Here is a 17,139-nt window from a genome sequence, read left to right as displayed (position 1 = left end):
AGCATAGCTAAATCTGACTCACCAACTGATTCCAACGTTAAAGCCTAAACCTGGAATCGCTAATGACTGAGAACCAACTGAGGGACCCGAGATGGCTGCAACAGCCCGAGCCACAGCCTCAGCAGTTACTGCAGAAGTCTGAACACTTAACTTCAGATAAGAACTATAATTCAGTTTGGAAGTGAAATGCAGTGGACAGGTCCTCATTCAGAAAGAAACAGGTTCTGTAAGTGTGTCTTGCACATACTTTCCATTGATTTGGGAAATAATATGGTGTAAATATGCAGGTATTCTGTAAATGAACCGAAAGGAAGACAAATTGTGCTATCCACTGGGGTTTGTTTGTTTGCTTATTACAAGACTGGCCAACATACAGATTATCCAAGACCTAAGAACCACAAGGAAAAAAAAAATCAAATCAAGGATCCAATCTCTATGGGAGCTTTTCCAGAATTAAGACTTCATTTCCAAGTTAATCAATTAAATACTCTGCAGATTAAAGGTCTCCACTGAACCAGGAAGCCACCAATACATATTACCAACATAAGTGAAAAGAAGCAGTAACAGTCACCTAAAGAAAAATTTAGAAACATAGCTCAGTCTTCTGGAGATCATTAATGCTGTTATAGTTTATAGAATAAGTTGCAGAGGAGCAAAGGAACACAAAATCATGAAAGAGGTTAAATACCTATCTCTTTCCAAACAAAGAAAGATGGCAGATGAAGCAGGCAGGGCCCTCAACTTTTGTATTTTTGCTAAATCCTTTAAAAAAAAAAAAAGACGTACTTCAATTGTATTTGTAATTTGGTTCATACATTGCAGTTAGAATCCAAGACACTTTCTTTTTTCCTCCAGTTAGTTATTACTGCAGCCTAACTATGGCCTGAACTAGCATCCTTCAAGTACGGAGAGAATTTATTCAGTTGGATTATATATGAAATTTCTGTAACGTTACTAACACTGAGGCTGACAAACGCTACATCCAAGACTGCACTCACCTCCTGCGTACTACCACAAACAGAAACAGAGACTGCAGTACATCCACTAGCATATTTTTGGTATCTCATGCTTCTGTTTTCATTCTTTCCTATCCTAGGTGCTCTACATGCTTTTTAGTCTAACTTCCTTCACACCCATTACATTTATTTTCTGAGGGTGACAAATAGCAGTACTGTGAAAAACATAAAACAATGTAGTTTCATAATAGAAAGGGCACTGAGGCACTGAACCCGTGTTTTTCCATTCCAATATGAAACTGAAAAGAATCTAAAATTATCCAGTGCTTGCTCTGCTATGTTGGTAATACCTACAGCAAACATAGCAATAGAGAAGCAAAGAAAAGTTGCTTTTGATTTTAAATGCCTGCCAAGTGCAAAACTGGCACTGCCTTTTTGCATCAGGGAGAACTGGATTGCCTGGGGCACAGGTGGAGAGAAGTATCCTCCTCCCTCCTCCTCAAAAGGAAAAGCACCGATCAGCATGTTTCAACAACAGAAACCCAGCCAGGTGGTGTAGGGAAGAAACAAGTACATATATATATATATATAAACATATATAAAAACCCTTTCATGTAGCCTGACAGGAGACCATCTTCCCAAAACGCATGCAATTCATTCTCAGCAAGCATTGTCACCATCTGATGATTTACATTAGTCATATTTTGAATGAATGCAGTAGATGTGTATTTCTTTAGTATAGTTACAGAATACTTACCTAGCTAGTTGTGCCAACTCTTTTTGGGTCAATGGACTTCCTTGCTTGCTTAGAAGATTTTTTAGCAAAATCAATCTTGTCTGAAAAGAAGATACATTTATCAGATGTAAAACTCATTTTCATGGTACATTTAAAATTCTGTTGCAACAACAAAATTACACGTTTGTCAGGTTAGCTTTTGTGCTTCACTAGTTTAAACTTGCCTATAGTGCTTTTGTGATTAGACTGTACTAGTGTACTACACTTCAAGGGAAGAGATAGGGATTTGGTAATAATGAGATCAAGGGTCAAACTACTTCAAGGATAATACATTAGAATCCTCATCAAAAGCCCTAATCTGCTGTTGAGCTGAAAAACATGACTTCAATAAAGCTACTTTGATCTTTTCCAATAAACACTCTTCTCCAGCCAACTAAACATGCTCCTGCAAAGCCTACTACAGACTTGTCCATCCCTGCTAGTACGTAAGGAACAGTCCACTAGCAAAGAAATACTGAGTAGCTACTACCAGATTTGCTACTAGCACATGCTAAAAAAAAAGTAAATGCAAAAACTTGAGACAGTAGCTAGAATTAAAGCACAGTACATATGGCCAAGATGGGCCAGAAATAAATTCACAGAATTGTAATCATCCACTAGGGCAAGTTAAGAATAGTGTACAAAATATATTTTATTCTCTTTATAAATAAAATTGATTTTAAAATTAAGAAAATACATGGAAAACAATACTTACTTCCTCATTTGGTAAAGACACATATACCCGTTTGGTGAATCGTCTTAAAAAACAAACAAACAAACAGATACATATGTACACACACACTTCTATAACTTTTTAGCACATACAGATCTGACATTTGGTTTGATAAATGTCAAAATTTCACTTACATCATAGAACTATAGATTTTAAAGAAAAGAAAAAAAAAAACCAAAAAGCCCAACAAAGAAGCAATATGCACAAGCCATTGGTGTTGCCTTACCCTTATTTGACGTTATAAGACTTCTCCCAGAGAGGAAACACTCTAAAGGTAGAAATACCACTAACTACCAGCAACAAAATGAAGCATCTATTCATTTTAAACAAAAAGTCCTTGGAATCATTAAAAATGTGTTTTACTTGTTCAGACAGTGCTGACGTGCCTATTTTCCTCAATCAAGAATGAAAAGAGAAGCACATATGAGAACTTGTAGCAAAAAAGTCCTAAGGCAAATCTATGCAAGATCTGTAATTGCATGGGACATCAGAAGTCCAATATTCAGAGAGAAGAAATACTGGATTTCACTGGTCAAATTTCCTCCTTCACTTGCCATTGAGATACAAATAATAAAAAAAGCAATATATAAGATGCAAGAAGGTTATGTAATGCTGACTTGGTGTCAACAGGTATTGCTGTTTAAGACAATTCCAAGGCCACCACCCTTGTGCAGATGTATCCCAAAAGCATATAGACAGGCATCTCTTGAAGAAGTTAAATAATCTAACCCTGCTTTTGCTGTTTATTCCAAAACTTAAAAGAACCAAGAGATTAAGTAGCAAAACCTGCTCTTCATAATGAACATCACATTATTGTATTCAAGTAAAGGAGGAGACATTTTTAATACCTGAGAACAGCATCATCAAGCTCCTGTGGCCTGTTTGTTGCTCCCATCACAAGTATTCTGTCCTCTCCAGAAGACTGCACCTATATAATGAAGGAAGGCAAGACAGCTTTTAGTTTACATCAAGTAGTATTACAGCAAAACCTGTTAGAGACTTGTCATGCTTTCAGCACACTGATGGGATCCTACTGTATATGTGGGGGTTTTTCTATGCAGTTAGCTGTAAACCATTCTTTAGATAAATGCAAAGTCAAACTAGGAAAAAGTAAAAAGAAAAAAAAAGGAATATAAACATAGGACACTATGCCCAAGTTGCGTTGCTTGAAATAATCTTGGAAGAGTATAAACGTTGGTGTGGAATTGCACGTTACATGTTAGAGAAAACTGAAACTACAAAAAGCACTCAGAAGTCTAGTCACCCAGAGATAATTATGTTTAAAAAGCTACAGACTTTCTGCTCTTGTGGGTTTTAACACCAAACATTATATTGAAGCCTACAGAGAGAATCAAAACTTTATGCTAAGGTACAGCCAGAACCACTAAATGGGATCAGAGATTTGTCTAATATGGGTCTTGCAAGAAGGTAGTGATCAAAATGAGAAGCTGTTCAATAGTGCATAGACACAATAATTTCCCCCACAATTCACTCAATTGCAAGACTTGATTTTATACCCAAGAATATGGAGACTTACAGCTTCCAGACTTCAGAAGAATCATTTGGGTATCAGAGACATGTTATTATTCACCTAGTGCCCAATCCTTCATAGACTTAAGTTCATTGCTGCCTTACTGAGCCCAAAAAGTTCCACAAGAACATTGTATTATATAACTACACCTTGATCCAAAGTCTGTGAACTTACTAATTCTGTTTAATTTTCCCCTTTCCATTTTAAGGGAGAACTCTGTGCGTGTAATAATTACTGCATATCATTGTCACATTGCATTATTTGCCCTGATTCATTCTACTTCGGAGAACCTTTTTCTGATCTCATTGTCTCTCTATACAGTTATCTTCTCCTCCTGTACCTCATTACTATTGCTTCATCACTGTAGTAATATTCCACTGTGCTACTAGAATATAAAGTAAGATTGTTCAATACAAAAAACAGTGCTGTATGACAGAAAAATATTCTGACATTCATTTATTCTCCTCAACTATGAAACCCAGTTCTTTTCCCTGGGTATTAGATATGTGCTATTAAATATATTCTTAGTGTAGCCTGTCATCTCTAGGTCATGATGCCAAGAAAAAACTTATAGTTCAATGAAAAGCATACCAACACAGAAATTAATCCTTCTGATGTGTCAGAGCGCTGTATACCCATTATCTGAACTAGTCCGTTTGAAACCCTCATCCCTCAAGTCTCACCTTACACCTTGACAGTGCATGCTTTTGTGACACATATCCTGTAAAAACCAAAAAGGTACTACTTAAAAGCCATTATATCTTCTTTTACTTTGCCAGAATGACATGCTTCACCAAAACATGCAAACAAGGATTCCACTCTGCCTAACCCTCAAGTGCCTCTCTTGCCCTCTAAGAACATTTGTTCCCACAGCTCCTTTATTATTTCCATTTGTTATCCTTTCTTGTCTGTCCACAGTCCTTCAACCCGTTATTTCAGCTCATCCCCAGATTGCTACCTTTCACCCCAGACTGAATTTTCCAGAATACTACAGTAAGCAGGTGAAAAATTAACAGCAACAGAAAAAAGCTGTTTGCCAAGCAAGGTGCAGGGGTGGGGAGGGGGACTAAGCTAAGGCCCAGCAGCTAAATCCTATTTGTGCTTCATCTGTAGTTTGTACTGGCACCCACTACATTAGCCAATTCGACTAAATCAAACAATACCCAAGACTAAGTACTTACACCATCAAATTCTATTAAAAATTCTGTTTTTAGACGCCTACTAGCATCATGTTCACCTTCTCGTCTTTCACACAAAAGGCTATCAACTTCATCTGAAAAACAAAGAAATACATCTTAATTAAACATACAACATTAAAGTCTTCATACTTGCCTAAGTTGTTTTGCTAATACAGGGCTCCAGTCAGAGATATCAGATCTTTACTCCTTAGGAGACAGACAGATCCTAATAAAGTTTAAAAGCTTGTATAACGTGTTGCCCTGTGAATATGTAACACCAAGCACAGATGAGAGAAAAAAAAATCCTGCTGATGATAAACTGCAACTCAGGACAAGCAAAACCCAATTTCATCTTTGAAGTTTAATACATAAATGGACTTAGTCTATAAAGGTAGTACAGTATTTGTGTTTTTGAGGGCATTTCTTCCCACTATTAACACCAATTAACACAACAGCAATCTAACATACTCGCTATGAAATTACTGATTAGCCAGCTGGTCATAACCAAGACGTTTGCTCTACACTGCAGAATTACCCGAAGAAGTTTACACGATTATTCCAATTTAATATTTAAGAGAAACATTTAAGCAAATGCACAAAAGTCAACAACATTTAAGGTCTTACCAATAAAAATTATAGAAGGCTGAAGTTCTCTGGCTACTGCAAATAAAGCACGCACCAGTTTCTCGCCTTCACCCACCTAAAACAACAACAAACTTATTTTTGGAGGGGGTTTAGAAAACGTTTATTACAAGAGAGCTAACATAAGGACAACAGAAAATCTTGCTGATAACCAACCCCACTCAGTCCACTCATACACACTGGGATTATCACTAGTTCAGTATTACATATGACAGTATTATTTACGTCTTAAAAGACACATTGCAAGTTCACTTGCGATCACAATTGAGTTGTCGCAAGATTTTGGTGCTTAAATTATCATAGTGAAAGGGAGCTAGGACCCACTTTATTTACTTTTTAAAGAAGAAAAAACCTCACAACCACTCATCTATATGACAGCCAGGGTCATCCTGAACTGCTAAAGCCTTTGACATTGAGTTATCACAAGTGCAAATTTTTTTTTTACTTCACATGTCATTTTTTAAGAACTTTATGATCACTATAGGCTAACAGTTCACCAAGGGTTCATCAGAAGTCTCTGGCCTTATTAAGCCCCAATAATTACAGCACGTGTCTGTTTTCAGATCAATATAATTTACATCTGCTACTTACGTATTTGGAAGTTAGGCTCGCTGCACTTATATTAAAGAAAGTAGCATTTGATTCTGCAGCAACAGCTTTGGCCTAGAAGAGGGGGGGAAAAAGTACTTTTTAAAACATCACATTGAATACCTCTCTGCTTCTGCAGCTAGCACTCGTGTCCTGATTGACGATTTTGAAAACCCCTATTCCTTCAAAGAAAACGCCTTGCAGATGCTACAGAAAACTTCTCTACAGGCCACTTACAAATAAGAACAGATGAGTGGTCTAATGACTAGAGAAATTTCCAGACTCCCTTAGACTTCTCTAATCACATCATCTCCATAGCCAACCACGACTTGCTTACTGAAGAATACAAGTCTCCAGCTCCTTTCAATGTATCCTGCTAGACATCTCAAACAGTTTTAACTAATTTATGGTAGTAATTTAGGGTAATGGTTGGATCAAATCACATAAAAAATTATGGCAGTTTTTTTTCCCCTCCATACCCTATCTGTAGAAAAACTGTTTTCAGAGTAAAGCTAGGAAAAAAAAAAATCAGTTTAGCCAGAATGCTCACACAGAGTAACCTCTTCTTTAATAGGTTCACCATATTCAAGAAATTATGATTCCCTGGTTATACACTTTAATTTTAGCAATTATGTTCCAATATGTAGAACATAACAGATTAGTCAACATGAGCTGCTCAGCATTCACACTCCTGCACTTCAGAGCTGATCCAGTTTCAGTATCAGCAAAGGGAGTGTGCAGCTGCAGCCACGCCACGTGATGCAGGAGGATGTGCCCGGCTCAGCTGCATCAGGACATGGGACGCTCCCTGGCTGATCCACAGCCATTTCCCTCCCGTTCCCTGAACCCAGCACATCAGGCTGAGAAAACAAGCAGCAGCCAGACAGTTCCACAGCACTTATGCTCCTTGCATAGCAGTGTGGAAGTCAGACAACCACAACCCCCTTCTTGCTACTGTGCTCCTTCCCCATTTCCAAATTGCACTTCTAATATATTCTAGTGGAGAGCAGACCATTTGTGATTAATCACTGCTCTATACAAACAACTAACCATGTTACTTTTACTCTCTCTGAAAATGAAACTCAGACTTGCTAGTTTAAGTTTCAAAATATTATTTGTGATATTGAAGAAAATTATTTTAAATAGAGACCAATTTAGCAATTCCCTCCCCCATAAAATCCCCAGTTAAGAACAACTTTGCATTCTTGTATTAAATGGACACCATACTACATATCCAAGAAGAATGTACAGTTTTATTACTATAACACCCAAACTGGAAGACACCCCTCATGATTACATTTTAAGCCCACCAACTCATGCATGAAATAGTTTTCTCACCAACATTGTCTTCCCATTTCCTGGTGGGCCAAACAGCAATAATCCACGTGCAGGAGCTCTAAGTCCTGTAAATAACTGAAAAGTACATAATCTTAAGTTAACTTCAAAGACTTAAAGAAAATGTTGACTTACTTCCCTAAGAAAATGGTTTAAGAGTAAGAAATGGCTCACTGGCTGGCCCTGGTAGCAACAGTAGCAGTGCTACAACAGTACAGGTTTTAAGAGAACTATGTTCTATTACTAACTTGACCTCATGCACATCACTATGGCTTCCCACACAACAATTAAATTGCATTATAATCATTCTGTGCATAAAGGCACTGTGAAACGAGTACAAAAGACAGTAATACATTCCTCAAGACAGACCAGCCTAACAAGTTTAAAGCATCAATTCCATTTAAAAAGGGGAGAAATACACGCGTATATAGGAGTTAAAGCAATGGTCCTACTAACTCCATATGGAAGAATCACTTCATCTTCCTCTCTTTTTTTTTTTTCTATTAAACAAAACTTGAGAAGACATAAGCTTTGACCAAAACTATTTAAAATACTACTTAACAACCACCTACTCTCTCTAAATGCTACTGATAATAATCTCCTCCCTCTCACTTTGCATTGGATTCATCTTTCCCACACTACAAAATTGGACACACCATATGCAGCATCACAACAGGCAAATCTACAAGTTCTCATCAGAGTACATCTCTTCTAGTTAATCCTGCAGCCTGTTTTCCCCAGCATATGTCTTTACTACCTCAAGAGTTCCAGAGTTCTGTTTTTGGCCTCACATGCACCTCCCATTCCAGCTTCCAATAATTCCAACAAACAAACAAAAGGAATAACAGGGAGTCACTTTATATATAACACCATTGTCAGCCGGCACTCCTTCCCACAGTATCCGTGATGAGAAATGGCTCCATTACCAGTATAGCGTTTTCAAGATGATTGACCACAGTTCAGCCACAACTGCCATTTATCACTGAGACACACTGAGCTTTGAGAGTTGTATTAGCAGACTAATCATACTAAACATGGTGTGAACTAATTGCTACTGTTCTATTAGCATCATACTGATGGAATGGTTGCAGTCATATCTCTAGCCAGTGTTTTCTATTCATTCACCTCAATGCTCGCTCTCTCCTACAAAAATACCATCAATTGGTGTGTTTAAATATGAATTTGACTTCAAAACTTCATTAAGTTTAAAACTGAAGTAGTATTTAATTGACTAAATATTGTCCTATAGTTGCTACATCTACCAAGTTAATTTACAAGGAAGAATACCAACCTCTTTTCCTCCAAGGAAAGCTTAAAAATTGACAGGATTCTGTCCTTTGTTATATTCTCAACCTACACCAAGGTCAGGCCCACTGCTAGCTACAGTAATATGAAAAACACCATCTTGAATATATCAGCTATTATTGGAAAAGAGTCGTAACTATTCCAAGCCTCACATCTCAAAGTCATTCCCACCCACCTCATTGTACTAGTGTTGCTGAACAACCAACTTGACATACTAAAGCACTGTAATAAGAGACAATACAATGACGTTTTCCTTCTGCATAAGAATACCAGATCATTTGATGCCAAAGCTTTGTTTTCATCAGGCCTAGTATTCCTGTGATGCTATGCCAGGTTTAGGGTTTCTTACCCACTATGCTTCAAAACCAGAAACTGCATTAAAAGAAAGAGGAAGACCACAGAGCAACTCCAGACACCTGTCAATGTGACAAAAAGAAACCCACAAGCAAGCAAAAAAGAAGAAACAGCAATTTTACTTGAATAATCAGCACTGCAGTAAATCATTGTGTGCAATTTCTGCCAGGGTCCAGGTTTAGAAAATGACCAATTTAATTTTTTTTTAAAGAAGTGGCTCAGAAAAGTTCAGTAGTGTGTAGACCAGATCTGAATCCAGGCAGTCACAGTAGTTGAGGTACCACCTCCTAAACAAATAAATAAGAAATAAATAAAAGCCTAAATGACCAATTTCTACTCAGCCAAGTAAAAAGGAAATCTGGCCTCAACTGTTATACACCTCAGTGTATTTGCTTGTTCACTGCCACACTTCTTTGCATCCTCTCCTGCTGTGAATAGACTATTCAGAATGTCTAACCAACATCCACAGAGAACATGACAATACCAATTTAGTATTTTTCAAATCAGATAGTGTCATAACTTAGTTTACCTATACAAATTGAATCTGTTTCACTCTTCCAATTCTGGGCTTTGTCCTTTACATGTCCATACAGGGTTGGACACACATCTATGGCTATCTGGAAGAGTCAGCCCCACAAATTTTGAGGTTTTTTTTTTTGTTTTCTTTGGTTTGATTTTTTAGGGGTTTGTGCTTTGATGGGTTTCTTTTTGTTTTGCTTTAGTGTTTAAGCTATTGCCTCAGCCACTTTTCTCCAACACTACCTAACCCGAAGACAAGGAATTTCATGGTAGTATTTTAACACATAAATTCTTCATTCTCCTTTTCCAGGACAGCTATCGATAGCAATCATAACCAGCAAAGACAGGATTTAAGAATCACCACTTCACATGTGAAGCACAATACATCTCCTTGATTCTGTCACAGAGTAATAACAAAACCCAGTCGCTTACCTCAGGTCTAAGCGAAGGAAGAATAACAATTTCTTGCAAAGCTTGTTTAGCCAGTTCCTGCCCTGCGATATCATCAAATTTGACAGCTGGACCACTAACAAAGAAATGGAATACTAATTAGTCTAACAATGAGATACTCTTTTTCAGCTGCAGCTGACTAATTTAATGCATTTGACTATTTATACAGAACCCTTCTGAGGAAATTTACAACTCGCATTGCTATGCATTTAAGATGATAAGCATTTCTGATTTGAATTTTCATCCTTTTGCCAAACAGAAACAGAAAAATCCACCAAAACAACCCACAAAAACCCACAATAAACGAGAAGTACTAATTTTCATTCCAAGGGTACAAGACTGTACTGAATGAAAAACTGGTTTTCTGCATTGAAAAGCCTACTTTTCTTCAGACTTACCTATCAACAATTTCATTCAGGATGAGGTTAGCAAGATTACTGTCCACATTTCTAAATATCTTCAAGTCTTTCTTTTTTCGAGGAGCAGTGGTAGGAGTAGAAGGCTTATTTGTTCTGCTATTTTTAGGAGCAGCCTGGAGAGGGGGAGGAAAAAGAAACAAAACAAAAAACCCCAATTTTATACTTTTAAAGCATACTGTTAACAAAATTACTTCTACCTTTCATTTGCTCCAGTAAAACCTAACACACTAACAAATACCAGATATTCTGATGCTGTATTTTCCTACCAACCATACTATCATATTCAGCCACAAGTAGAACATCTCAGGCTACAGTGGTGACGGTATTTTTGTTTTGCTTTGTTTTTTAAAGGTTTTTTTGTTGTTGGGTATGTTTTTTGGCTTTTTTATAAAAGTCATTATATTTAACTATGCGATTTTTCCCCAGCATACACTAGAAATAGAGCATCACAAGCTGTTTCAGTTTCTCCATACCTATAAGCAAGAATTTCTACTGCTGTCATACTTTTATAACAGGCCACTCAAAAGCCTTCATGTTATAGCAGCAGTAATGCTTAACCACATTTATGTTCCGTCCACTCTGCTCTTTGTTCTATTTTACTCTGTGAGTAGCAGTGGGGGAGATAAGGATGGAAGGGAAAGAGATGGGTCAAAAGAAATGCAGCACTTTTCTGTCTTATTAGTATAGGACTTACTTTTGTATTTAAGTTACAATCTAACCATAATTCACTTTTCAACGTGGATGCATTACAACCTGTGCATCATGCTTTGGAAGAGAAGGAACATATTGGGGGAAAATCTGTTGTTCTGGAGTAAAAGGGTTTTTTCTCCATCTTTTACATACTGGGAGTAATATTTGTTTTTCTCCTAGATAAGCTTTCCCCTGTTTCCCATGCAATTTTCAAAACAAGCATTATCATTTTTTACTGTGATTACAATTAAAATCCATTTGCCCATGCAGCCACACAATACCCCCCGATTTCTAAAATCCACTCTGCAGCCTAGCTCAAGAGGCTTGGCCAAAAAATTTGAGGTTTGAAGCTCTTTGCTACTACGATACTGAAATAAAGGCAGTAAATCCAGTTTGTTCTGGAATTTACATTGATTTTCCAAGTGTATACTGCTATATTTATCGCCAGCATACCTTGTGAGTTGAAGCTACAGGATTAAGTGCTGGTCTGGACGCAGAAGATGATGATATCCCACTGTAGCTAGGAGTTCTATGGTGACCTGAAAGGCCTGTAGATCCAGTTTTTGCAACAGTTTTTGAACGAGGAAGGGAATTACTTGTGTGCGTTAACGGATCCTTCTTTTTTGGAACTGCTCCACTTTCTATAAAGAAAACCAGTGTTATGAGAACATTTTCAGCAGCCATACTTTTACCATCAATTCTAACTTGAAGATAGTATTGTTGACACTTATAATACGGTATTATAGGAGAATAATATGAGTTTTTAAAGAGGGTTAGTACTTTTAAGGGGATGTTAACTGCAGCTTTCTCCTAAAAGTTAAGTTTTGAATTTTGAGGACATCTCAAAACCAAGACTAGCTAGCCATCTCAGAAAAGCTGGAGATAGCTAAGTGCTGTTACAAGGGAAGACCACCATCTATTCCTTAAGACAGAAGATGACAGAACACTACCCAGAAGATTTTTCTTCCCAAGAACTCCTAAAAATAATCATTACAATAATCCCTACATTTCAAGCCATTAGATTCAGAGCATTCCTTCCTTAACTGATGTCAGCAAGCTAGCTACCTTGGATGCTAGCTAACACGATCCAGCACCTTCCACACAGAAGCTTCACTAAGGCTCTTCAATTTGGCAAAACTAAAATAGTTCTACCTGCAAGCAGGTATCAGGCGCTTTTTCTTACAACTTTGTTTCACTTCAGGAATCTCAAGGGGTAAGTAAATTCTGAATGGACACCTCTAAAGCATTTAAAATTAAGTCTTAAAATACTCTATCAGTGAATTCAACCACCACCACACATTCCATTCATACTTGCTCTAATTGACCTCCATGATGGAGCGGGAAGGTCTGAAATCTGGTGATAGATATAACTTGGCCACAGGTGACTGAACTACAACTGGCCATTTTCATCCAGAGTAAGTGAAATAGCACTTGATTTCTACACTCTCCTTATGGGATACATGATAAAATAAGGTTCCTTGGCACAGAAATAGCGAGTGTAAACCATCAAAACAGAGACTAAGAGGTAAGAAAGTCCTAAAGCAAGCACGCAGGTTGGTCAGGCTGGTTAATGATTACAGCACAGCATCAGATTGGGTTTTTTTTGTGGTGAGAATACAGTACTGCAAGCTGTCTAGTACAGTACTGTTTTCTGCAATGAAAGCTGTAAATACTGCATTATTTTATATCCTTTTAAAAGGATGAAGGAGCTTTTTGATTACTTAAGAGAAATACAGCATCAGAGGTAAGGAAGCTCAAGATTTCAGTTACAGGTTTCTTCACCAGGATTTTAGAAACCTGCAACTCAATTTGTCTTGTTAGTCTTAAGCAATGGGCCAAAGAATTCTGATTTTTAAGGCAGTTAACGACTCTGTGAAGAATTTTTAATATTGCATTTCAGTGAAAAATACTTTAAGTAGACAGCCTCATAATTCTGAATGTTGTGTTTAAAAAATTCAAGTAAGAATACTTCAGTGAAACAGTATCATGGAAGGATTAATTAATTACTACCATGTTCTCAGCCTCTTTAAACATAAAAATCTTGCATACTACAAATCTTTACACAACCTGCTGAACTACTTGGCTAACAAGCTTCTAAAGCCTTTCTTCAGTCACAAATCTACCCTTTTAGAGTCACAGAAACTCTGCAGGGGCCATCATAAAAATGCAGATGTATCAATATGCAAAAACCAAGGAAACAAAGAATATAATTAACTACATCTACCTGTAAGACATTTGTTGTTAAAAACAAACAAAACAACAACAACAAAAAAAAAACCCAACCCAAAACTGGCTACTGACTAAATCACATGCAGATCCAGAGCTGGTTAAATTTACTTAGTCATTCCTGGGCAGGAATTTCCAACTCAAAAATTCTTCATAATTAGGCATACTTAGTAACTTTCAAATTCAAAAAGCAGCTACTCAACACTTCGGTCCAATTTAATCAAAAGGTGGTACGCAGTTTGGTTGTTCGCTTTGTTTGTTTTTTTTTTTCCTTCAACCTCATTTGCACAGCTGGCTTAAAGTCAACATGGGAAGGCTTCAAAAAGCTAAAGGAGTCGTTCTCCATCTCCTTCACCCTATCGTGTTGCTCAGTTATCACACTTCCCCATCTATTGAGAACGATACACACGCATTGCAATTTTGAGCATCGTAAAATTGCACAGGTAAGGAGTATTTCAGGAAGCTGGAAATACAGGAGGGGAAGGAAAAAGAGAAAGGTTTAAATACAAATTACTATTTACTCTAGCTGTACCTCCAGGAATCAAGACCACTAAGTTTACCTATGTTCTGTGGTCAGTCCTGATGGGTAGCACAGAAGGAAGCACTGATGAATTTGCTCATTTAACATAGTTGTTCAGGGTCAACTCCAGAGGGAAACTTCATTTTACATAAGAATTTTCATTTGAGAAATAAATAAAAATGTCATCAAACTTTTCAGAATTACAGTTCACATTACAGTTTCATCTAAAGTTCACCTACTTCTAAAGCATGAAGTGTTTGAGACCACATGTATGTCAGACTGATAGCCCCTACTGCTTCATTACGTAAAATACATATTTTGCTGTAACAAAAGCAAAAACCCCAGAACACATTTCTTACCCATTTGTATTTGTCATCTGCTGAAAGACTGAAAATATGCTGCAAGTGGCCTTAAAGCCTTTGTAGTATCTCCATCAGCCTTTTGCCAAATGTTTCATCATTCTGTATAAAACTGTAAGGAAGTGCCTAGAATATGTTCTAATCACAAAGAGAGACTGTGGCATCTTTTCAAGTGTATTTGAAACACTGAACAATTCAATTGTCTACCTCATATATATTTACAGGCCCATTAATAGGGGCTTGATCATTTTGATTTTACTCTCTAATTCTTGACTGGACAGAATAATTTACTTTAAAGCTCCAAGCTAACGCCACTATATCATACAGAAATAATAACTATCCAGTCCTGAAAGCATCCCTGCAGTTTTAATCTGATATCCAAATATATACACAACAAACAAGGAGCAAAATTTTGTCTGAGGTTTTTTTATTGATTAAATTGGTATAAGCTGCAGACACAGGCGCCCCATTTCAGACTCCCTTACAGAAAGAAATGTTAAAAATGCATTTATTATATTTCACTGTTTTTAAAGATAAAGTGAAGCAAGGATATGTTTGAACAACTTTAAGAGAAGCTTGATCATACTACACCTGGAAACATAGAAACAATCTGGGAAACACGCAGCTCTAGCTTATTTATGTAATAAAGATAAAAGCATGCTTTGTATTTCTAAAGAGCAAATAAATTGTATTTTCCCTTATGCATCTAAAACAGGTTAAGGATATGTTAATAAACAACTTTCTGCTGTTTTATAACTTGTTAAGGATCAAAAAAAAAGTTTAAATTAAAAGTAACAGCAGCATTTCCAGTATTGCAGAACAGTTTCCAGACTTTAGTTGTGAAACCTTAAAAATTACTCAGAAATTCTTTACATAAGCCTGTTGATAACTGACATAAAGTGATTATGAGAAGTTATTATATGTGGTCTGTGGACCTCAGGTTGGAAAAAAAAATGAATCACCAGTCTAGAATTCTGTCTGTAGTCTGTAACTTTATGTACGTATTTAAAAAAAAAAAACAAAACCAAACTGTAAACTGCTTAGCTATACATTTTCTGCAAATATTGCATAGAAAAACACATGCAGCAATAGCAAGACTGATAGTTATTCAGGATCAGCATTCACGATAGCCCCCAAAATAGTAATTGCTTCAAAGCTTATATTCAGATTTTTCAAATAGGTAGATTTAAGTAATAAAAGCAACCTAACAGAAAGCTTCAACTAAGAAGGACAAGTTCCATGTTTTGAGTGATAGCACAGCTACACAGATCAGTTGTTCTCCTTTCTGAATCGACAGAGCCATGTCAGTCAAAGATGTACTGTTGCCAAATTATGGTTTTAAAAATGATCTTACTGCTACTTGTTCTTCTACTTGGGAAACTCCTTAAAAAACTTCAATATTAAGAATAGAATTTTTGCAACTTGAAAAACATTGCCAATATATGCCTACTATTAAAAATATGGCAGCAAATCCATCCAAGTGGAAAATGAGATAAAATACTAGCTACTTGCACAGTGCTTTCTCTGATCATATAGCATGCTGAGATTTACATGTTAAGTGTAAAATGGTACACTGAAATTACTGTAACGCTATCAGTATTGTACGCCCAGTAAGTAAGTTCATAAAACTCACAGACACTGCCTTTGGCAAGATCAGCATAATCTCCTTCCCAAACTAGTTTAAAAACAAAAAACGCCACTACACAACTGTAACTGAAAGGCAGGTGATACTGCTGTAACAAGGTCTTATAAAATCTCATTATAAATCTATCAGATAAATTTTCAAGAAAAATCTCCATCTATTCAGGTAAGTTAGGAAATTATGAATGAGGAGGACAGGGATAGGTAAATTGGACTGAAAGGCTGACACAAACAGTACCTTGAAAGAAGGAAGAATCTCAAATCACTGACATTTGGAAATCTAAAAAATGCACAGTATAGCTGTGACAACAGACTATCAGACAGAATTAAGAAGCAACAAGATCTTTTAAAGACTTTGGCCTTTAAAGGCAAATGAAAGAAAGCAAAGCACTTTTTGACCAAAGAATGGGCAAAAAGGCACTTTCTTGATGTTAAAACTATGAATGATCACTTCATAAAAGCCTGGACTTCTAAAAAGCCCAGCCTGATTAGGCAAAAGCACAGGTAATAGTTTATGTAGAGAGAAAAATGTGGCTTATGCCAGACCCTTGTGGCTCAGTACCTCTGCACTCTATTTCCAGTAACAGCAGTCCTCTTCTCTCAAGTAGGCTGTAAGCTGATTTTGTACAGTTTCCCAAGAATGTCACCTACTTTGTGACAGCTGTCCATGTGAAAATACTGTCTTTATTACAACATGTATAAGGGAAGTACTTTTAAGAAGAAAGTGTAGCACTGACATGTTCTTGCAAACAAGACTCCCCCCGCCCCCTAAAAAGAGAGACAGAGAGAGCGTGAGAGAGTGAGCATGTGAGCGTAGACACCAGCCAATTAAGAAATTCAGACACCAGTGAATGGGCTGACTTTCCTGATACTATCAGGGACGCCACAGCTGCAGGAGAAGTTCACTACTTCAGGTAA

The 17,139-nt window shown here is 36.9% G+C and overlaps 1 protein-coding gene across 4 annotated transcripts in view; it reads right to left on the bottom strand.

Annotated features, from left to right (window-relative positions):
* SPAST (spastin) overlaps nt 1–17,139 on the bottom strand; it is a 37,329-nt gene that overhangs the window by 5,864 nt on the left and 14,326 nt on the right. For all 4 annotated transcript variants that reach the window (XM_074168044.1, XM_074168046.1, XM_074168045.1 and 1 more), the window contains 10 exons: nt 11,929–12,116; nt 10,765–10,898; nt 10,349–10,442; nt 7,742–7,816; nt 6,407–6,478; nt 5,798–5,873; nt 5,177–5,268; nt 3,313–3,392; nt 2,447–2,489; nt 1,714–1,793 (listed from right to left, as the gene is read on the bottom strand). In XM_074168044.1, coding sequence (XP_074024145.1) covers nt 1,714–1,793; nt 2,447–2,489; nt 3,313–3,392; nt 5,177–5,268; nt 5,798–5,873; nt 6,407–6,478; nt 7,742–7,816; nt 10,349–10,442; nt 10,765–10,898; nt 11,929–12,116 — 934 coding nt within the window. The remainder of the gene's footprint in view (nt 1–1,713; nt 1,794–2,446; nt 2,490–3,312; nt 3,393–5,176; nt 5,269–5,797; nt 5,874–6,406; nt 6,479–7,741; nt 7,817–10,348; nt 10,443–10,764; nt 10,899–11,928; nt 12,117–17,139) is intronic.

This window comes from Numenius arquata, chromosome 2, assembly GCF_964106895.1.
Source record: "Numenius arquata chromosome 2, bNumArq3.hap1.1, whole genome shotgun sequence".
NCBI lineage: Eukaryota > Metazoa > Chordata > Aves > Charadriiformes > Scolopacidae > Numenius > Numenius arquata.
The sequence above is the reverse complement of the archived record's forward strand: the minus strand, read 5'-3'. Positions and strand labels throughout refer to the sequence as shown.